General features: G+C 59.4%; 2 protein-coding genes across 2 annotated transcripts in view; both read right to left on the bottom strand.

Annotated features, from left to right (window-relative positions):
• Window positions 1–728, bottom strand: part of LOC103766629 (1-acyl-sn-glycerol-3-phosphate acyltransferase alpha-like) — a 5,584-nt gene extending 4,856 nt beyond the window's left edge. The window contains exon 1 of the mRNA XM_029963305.1: window positions 547–728. Within this exon, the coding sequence (XP_029819165.1) occupies window positions 547–728 (182 nt within the window). The remainder of the gene's footprint in view (window positions 1–546) is intronic.
• A 2,581-nt stretch (window positions 729–3,309) lies between these two features.
• The window catches only part of PRR29 (proline rich 29), a 5,149-nt gene continuing 1,582 nt past the window's right edge, over window positions 3,310–6,876 (bottom strand). Inside the window, exons 2-6 of the mRNA XM_029963306.1 lie at window positions 6,764–6,866; window positions 4,660–4,769; window positions 3,696–3,871; window positions 3,506–3,576; window positions 3,310–3,341 (exon numbers count right to left, since the gene is read on the bottom strand). Coding sequence (XP_029819166.1) covers window positions 3,310–3,341; window positions 3,506–3,576; window positions 3,696–3,871; window positions 4,660–4,769; window positions 6,764–6,866 — 492 coding nt within the window. The remainder of the gene's footprint in view (window positions 3,342–3,505; window positions 3,577–3,695; window positions 3,872–4,659; window positions 4,770–6,763; window positions 6,867–6,876) is intronic.

The raw sequence follows: 6,876 nt of genomic DNA on the forward strand, positions 1-6,876 counted from the left end.
CTCTTCCAGGGATCCAGGGGCAGCCACAGCTTCTCTGGGCAACCTGTGCCAGGGCCTCACCAGCCTTTGCCAAAGCATCATCCCTGAGGCTCCCACAGGGCAAGACCTGGCTGCAGTGCCAGGGAGACAGCGCTGGATGTGTGTTTGCACCCTGCTAACGATGGTACCTCCAGTCTTTGCCAACCCCCCCGTCACCCACCCAACTGATGACCCCAGTGTTGCCATCAAAAATTATCTGATTTACTTTCCTTCTTGCCCCAGGGACCTCAAGTCCCAACCCAGCTGGCCACCTCCATCGTGGTGTAACCCTCCCTGGGCATGGCCAGCACCTCTCCACCACCCCACAAGGTGCAGAGTCACCTTCACTGCTACATGGACACGACCACAGCCCTCGCCACAGCCCCAGGGCCCAACCACCAGCTGTGACACAGCTCCGGGTACAGCCAGGGCAGGAGAGAGTGTGTCCACCAAACCACAGGAGCTCCTCCACCTCAGCCAAGCCCAGCCATCTCCACACCATCTCCACACTCCCAAGGCCGTACTCACTTCATGTTCTCCACGGAGCGTCCCCGAAGAGCCGCGAAGGGGGACAGGATGGTGGCCATGGCCACGAGCCAGCAGTGGAAAAAGGCCACCTTGCAGAAGTAGTGGAAGGTGGTGTTGTACCTGTACAGCAGCAGCCCTGCCAAGGGCAGGAGCAGCAGCCCATGGAGCAGGACCACCTCCATGGTGCTGCCCCTGGCCAGAGGGTGCTGGGGAGCTCAGCCCTCGTCCCCGGGAGGAGGGCGAGTGGCGCCGGGGACGCCGAGGAGCGTGGCAGGTGACTCAGGTGTCTCGGTGTGTGGGTGTTTGGGGCTGGTCCAGGGGAAGGTACTGTGTGTATCTCACCCTGTGCTCAGGCCTGGGGATGGACCAGCTCCCATGGGATGCAGGGCACCCCACCGAGGGTGGAGAGTGGAGTGAGTCAGCGCCGGGACCCTGAGTCAGCCCCGGTGTCACCCTGGGTAAGTGCCCTCCCGGGCTATCAAAAGCCATTGCGGTGACTCCAAACTGATGTGATCAGATCTGTCACCCACAAAAGTGTCCATGATCTGGGAATCTCTCCTGTCCAACCCTGGGAAAGGGGGATCTCAGCTGGTAGGGACAGCAAGAGCTGGTCCTGGTCCATGCCCATCACCCCAGCAAGGCCTGTCACAGTTACCTGCTGGCACCGTGGCTGATCCCCAAACCTCACCCTGCAGAGTATCAGATTATTGGAAGATACCTCCCTAATTGGGACAACATCAGTCATGTGGTGCCAGTGCTTCCCACCTCTCTTCTTCCCCCAGTTTGGGAAGAGGAGCCCCTGGGCCCTTTCCCTCCCATCTGCCACCAATGTCCCGGCAATGCCTCGGAGGGCTGAGCTCTGCTGCCCCCTGCTCCCACCCCAGGCTGGAGGAGATGCCAGCCCTTGTCCAGAGGAGATGCCAGCCCTCGCCCCAGTTGGCAGCCAGGGGCTGCATTGCATTGGATGTGTTCACAGGTACAATTAGCACCACAGGGCTGTAATTAGCCTCTCCTTCTGCTCTCTTGCCCTCGCACTGGGCACACAGGATCCAGGCCAGCTCTGGGCTGCCCTGTGGAAACTCCAGTCTTGCTTTTAGAAATCAAGTGCTTGTCACTGCTCAGATAACTGTGGCCTGGTCTCAGCCACCAGCAGCCCCTCCCAGCCTGGTGGGTCCATGGCCCAAACCACAGAACCATAAAATCACAGAACCACAGGATGGTTTGGGTCGGAAGGGACTTTAAAAGTCATCTCATTCCAACCTCCTGCCATGGACAGGGACATCTTCCACTAGCCCAGGTTGCAACTGGAGAGTGCCCCAGTTTGACCAGTGACCCAGAGAGGGCTCAGGGGTTACGTCCACCATGGGTGTTGCAATCCCCATTGCTTCACCCTCCCATTTCTCTCATTATTCTCATATTAAAGCTAAGATTGGGTCATATTTGAGCCCACCCTTCCTGTCCACCCCATTCCAGGTGACTCCTCACCTCCTTCTTCCCTTTTTGTCTCTATCTGGAAACCTCCCTGCACCAGCCTGGTTTCCCACCAAACTCAGCTTTGCTTTTGGATGTCTCCCTCCCCTTCTGCTCTGCCCAGCCAGTCCTGCCACCTCCCAGAGGGTTCCCAGCTGGAGGAGTTGGGCTTTCATGCTGCAACCCAACGTGACCCTCCTGCTCCACATTTGGGGCTTCTTGTCCAGCTTCAGCAGGAGCCAGGCTGGGGAAGATCTGCCTGTCCCAGAGCACAGGGAGGATAAAGTCTCCCTTCCACCCCAGAGGAGAGGCAGGGCAATCCTTGTGCCCAGTGGGGGCACCAGGAGGGGATTTAAGGTGCAGCTGCTCTTCTGCATCCTCTGAGCTCCAGAGGACCCCCAGCCCTGAGGTCTCCTGCCAGGAACTCTTCTCTTGGGGATGGTGTCAGAAGCAGGGCTGTCACCCCAAAGTGGGGTTGGGGAGGTAGCAGAGGCAGGGAACATCTTCCAGCACCCAAAACACATCTCTCCCCACTTCCTCCAGCTTCCTGGTGAGCAGAGGGGACACTGAACCCTGGGAAACTCCATGATCTCCCTTTTTCAGGCTCCCCCACCACGAGTGAGCTGCAGGGCAGATCCAACTCTCCCTGCACTCACAAAATATTCTGAGTTGGAATATGATCCACAAGGATCATCGAGTCCAACTTTTAACCCTGCACAGGACATTCCCAAGAGTCACACCAGGAACATCCTACTCTGCTTCCCATCTCCAACCCCCAGTGCCCCCCACACCACACCAGCACCCACACCAGGCACTGATTTATCCCCCCTGGGTACAAGAGGCTCTGCACCCCCCTCACCCTCCAGCCTCGAGGGAGCCCCACATTCAGGCACAAAGCCATCAGCCCATGTAATTACAGATGCTTAATTAGTGACAGCAGGGAGCTTTCTTAACAAAGCAAATTAATTACAGGCAATGTGCTGCATTGAGATCTGAAGGGACTAATGAAGACTGGGACCATCTGGGCTGGGAACATCTCCCCTCTCCCCACCCACCAGGACACAGCACAGCCCGTGCAGTCCTCATGGATGCAGAGATTGGGATCAGGATGTCACCTGGGGTTGGGTGACAGGCTTTGTGACACCCCCCGCCTCGAGGTGGCTCAGGGGGAGGAAACCACCCTGAACTGATGGGTATCCTGAAGCACCCATCCAGGATCTTCTGGGAGCGCAGGCTGGGATGTGCCAGAGGAACCACGCTGGGAAGGAGGGAGCTCACAGCCTCTCCTGGAGCTCACAGCCTCTCCTCCAGCACACTGTAGTACTCTGTGGGGGAAGGGAGGAGCTGGAGGATGTGCACGGGATGTCCCGCCCTGGGATCGGGTGGATACGGGGAGCAGGGAGGGCTCAGCCTCGGTGGGGGCTGCCTGGCTGATCAAAGCCAGGGAAGATGTTCCTCGTTGAGGGACATGGGGAGAACGTGTCCTTACCTGATGCTGGCGGGATGTTGGGTCCCACTGTCCCCGTGGCACTGGGGGGTGGAGGAGGGGGCACTGCACTGCTGGAGGGGAGCAAGGACAAGTGAATGTTGCACTGATGTTCCCCCTCGTGTCCCAGCTTGAGCTGGAAGTCCTGTTCCACCGGGGACCAGGTGGCATAAAGCCCCCCCTCGTTACTCACCCCTCATCCTCAGCCAGCGAGCCCAGGAACCGCACAGCCCCCCGACCCCGACCCCGCCCCGGGTCCAGCCCCGGCGGGACGGGAACAGGACCCGGGTAGGGGATGTAGTGATGGTGGAAAACCACAGCCTCCTCCTCCTCCTCCTCCTCCTCGGTCTGCAAAGGCATCGCCAGTGCCTGTGGGGAGGAACAAAAGGCAGGGCCGTGCCAGCCCCTCGTGCCCCTGGGCCCCTGCTCCCGCAGCACCAGCCAGGCAGTTCCCACGGAGCCAGCTTGGCTGCCCCCAGGGTCCAGCTGGGTGGGCTCGGCCCCCCACAAAGCCCCACGGTCAGCCAGCGTGGGGACCCGGCTGCTGGGGACAGGGGGGGGTGGCAGCCCCACAGAAGGGACCTCAAAACGCTGCTGGAAGAGCCCTTTTGATCCAGCCACAGCAGGGTCCAGTCGGGGCCAGCCCTGCACTGGCGGGCACTGGGAGGGCAGGGAGGGGGTGGATGCCTAGAGGTGCCAGCTGGCAGCGAGCACAGCAGCTGCCCAGAGCCCAGCTCCCACCCCCGTCCAGAAAGCACCATTGTTTCCCCCCCGAGGAGATGAAATGTTTAATGTGATTTTAGTTCGAGGCGAACTTTAAAATGACAGCCCTTGCAGAGCCATCCTTGCCTGCTGAGCACACAGGGAGGGTCCTGGCTCTTCCCAGCTGGGCTAAACCACCTCCCAGCAGCCTGGATGTGACCTGTGCTGGCAGAGCTGGGGGTCAAACCAGCACAGAGAGCTCCAAAACCACAGAGGGCTGCAGAGCCTGCGCTGAGCTGGGCTGAGACCACCCAGCTTCTGCACCCGGAGGAGTCCCATGCTGTGCCAGAGGGGGACATGGTCATTCTGTTCTCCTGAGCAGCCCTGGAAAGGTCCCTTTGCCCACCTCTTTGCTCCCTTGGTCCCTTTGCCCATCCAGCACCCCTGGCCCTTACCTGGGCAGTGGCTGGGCCAAAGCCGAAGGACGTCAGTGCCGACACAGCCAGGCTGTTCATCAGCACCTGGTGCATTTGGGAGTTTTGAATCATCATCAACTCGATTAAATCTGCCAGAATGTGGAGGGTTCTGCGTCAGAGAGGGATCAGAGCAAGGGCAGGAGAAGCACAGCCATGGGATGGGGCGGCACCGAGGCTCGTCCTCGTTCCCAAGCAGCGGGAGCGAAGCCAGACTTCCCCCGCCCCAATCTGGAAGGCTCATGCGGCATTTAAAAATTCTTTTGCTCAGATGAAGCTTTAAAATAGCCATATTTCAGCCTTTTCTTCTTTGCAAATGTGATTAAACATCTGGTCTGGCTCGCTGGAGGCTGATTAGTGGTGCTGGAGGCATCAGACTTTCCACCCGCTCGGAGGAGAACTGCTCCGGCTCTGGCAGCGTGCCATGGCTTGGCAAAGCCTCTGCCTTGGCACCAGCTGGCAGAGCTGGTGTCCTTGGGGTGGCAGGGCATGGGAGCACACCCAGGTCAGCTCTGCTTTGTGCCATGTCACACACAGGATGCTCAGAACCCCCCGGAGGAGGCAGGAGCTGGGGCGGGACCATGGGGATGATCCCCAGGGCCCCCATCTCCATTCCTGGGAGCTGGCTCTGGGAGAAGAGCAGGTTGGGGATGTTTGGTGCCTCCCCAGCCCCTGCCTGGCTCCACACCAGGATCTGGGACCCAGAGCAGCAGTGCATGTGCAGATCAGCATCCCAGTCCCCTTGGCTGAGTCTCCCCTTGGCTGAGGTCAGTCCGACTGCAGAGGACACACAGAGTCTGGGTCTGCATCCCCAACAGAACATACCCAGTTGATGCAGGTGGGAAATTCCCCTGGAAAATACCTGTAAAGCTGCCAGAGGGGCTCCCCCTGAGATCCTGCTGGCTTTGTGCACGAGGCCTGCCCAGGGAAGCTGTGGCTGCCCCATCCCTGGAAGTCTGGACAGGGCTCAGAGCAACCTGATCTGGTGGAAGGTGTCTCTGCCCATGGCAGAGGGTTGGAACTGGATGAGCTTCAAGGTGCCTTCCAAACCAAACCATTCTGGAATTCCATGATTCCGTGACCTGTGAGTCCCTGTTAGTTGGAGTCTGGGTAAAAAAAAGGGTTTGGGCATCCCTGTGCCCCACGTGCCAGATCCTCAAATGCTTCAGAACTGCAGGGATGGGCTCCCAGGACACCCATGAGGTGAGTGGCCCTTCAGCAAGGAGCATCCCAGCACAGCCTGGGAGGTGGCTGGAGCTGGAGCTGGGAGGAAGGAGTGGGCCAGCAGCCAGGCATTGAACCAGGGGGGAAGGACATGAAGTTCTGGCAGCTCTGAATGGATCCCACCCACGCCCAGGGCTCTGAGGGGCTGGGCTGGGTCTCTGTTTTCTTTCCACACCAATTTTCAGCATCATCTTTCCTCCATGGATTTTTAAGGACAATTCAACCTTCCTCCTCCCCACAACGCTGCACAGCTTTGTCCATGGCCTGTACTCAGAGCCCACAAGCCCCCCTGTCTCTGCTCCCCCAGCCCTGGGTGGCACAAGGTTGGGTGAAATCCCTACAGACAGTTGCACATCCTGCCTGCACATCCTGCCTGCACATCCCACGGGCTGCCACATGTCCCAGCTTGTTCCCATTTGGTCCCATCTCACATGGCCATGGAGCCCCTGTCACCCTGGCTGTCCCTGGTGACGCTACCCATGCCCTCATGAAATGGGGCTTTGGACAAAAGAAGCAGATGAATTAAAAACAAGCAAACAACAAAACCCAAACAAAACCAAAACCAAAAACCCAAACCCCAAACAAACAAACAAACAAAACCCCAAACCCCCAAAAACATTCCCTGGGAGCACCCCTGGTGTGGCCAAAGCCAGCCCAGACTTCAAGTTTGGTAAAACCCCCCAAAAGCCCCTCCCATGGGGCCAAGCAGCCGTCCAAGGGTGGTGTGGCTGTTCCTGAGAGGCTACAGAGGGTGGGCACAGCCCCCCTGCCTGCCCTGAGCTGAGAAAAGGCTGGAAAAAGAGAAGAGGACGAAGCTAAGCTGGGTTTAGCGCTGACCTCTGCGACCTCTCCCATCACGCACCTCCCCGGACGGGCGGGGGTCCCGCGGGGGGGGCCAGGACAGCCCCGGGCCCTGGGAGCTGCTGCAGGATCATCACGGGCTGCGGGGACACCGGCACGGCTCCCTGGGGACAT

This window comes from Manacus vitellinus, unplaced genomic scaffold (genome assembly GCF_001715985.3).
Source record: "Manacus vitellinus isolate BGI_N305 unplaced genomic scaffold, ASM171598v3 scaffold_100_pilon, whole genome shotgun sequence".
Taxonomy (NCBI): domain Eukaryota; kingdom Metazoa; phylum Chordata; class Aves; order Passeriformes; family Pipridae; genus Manacus; species Manacus vitellinus.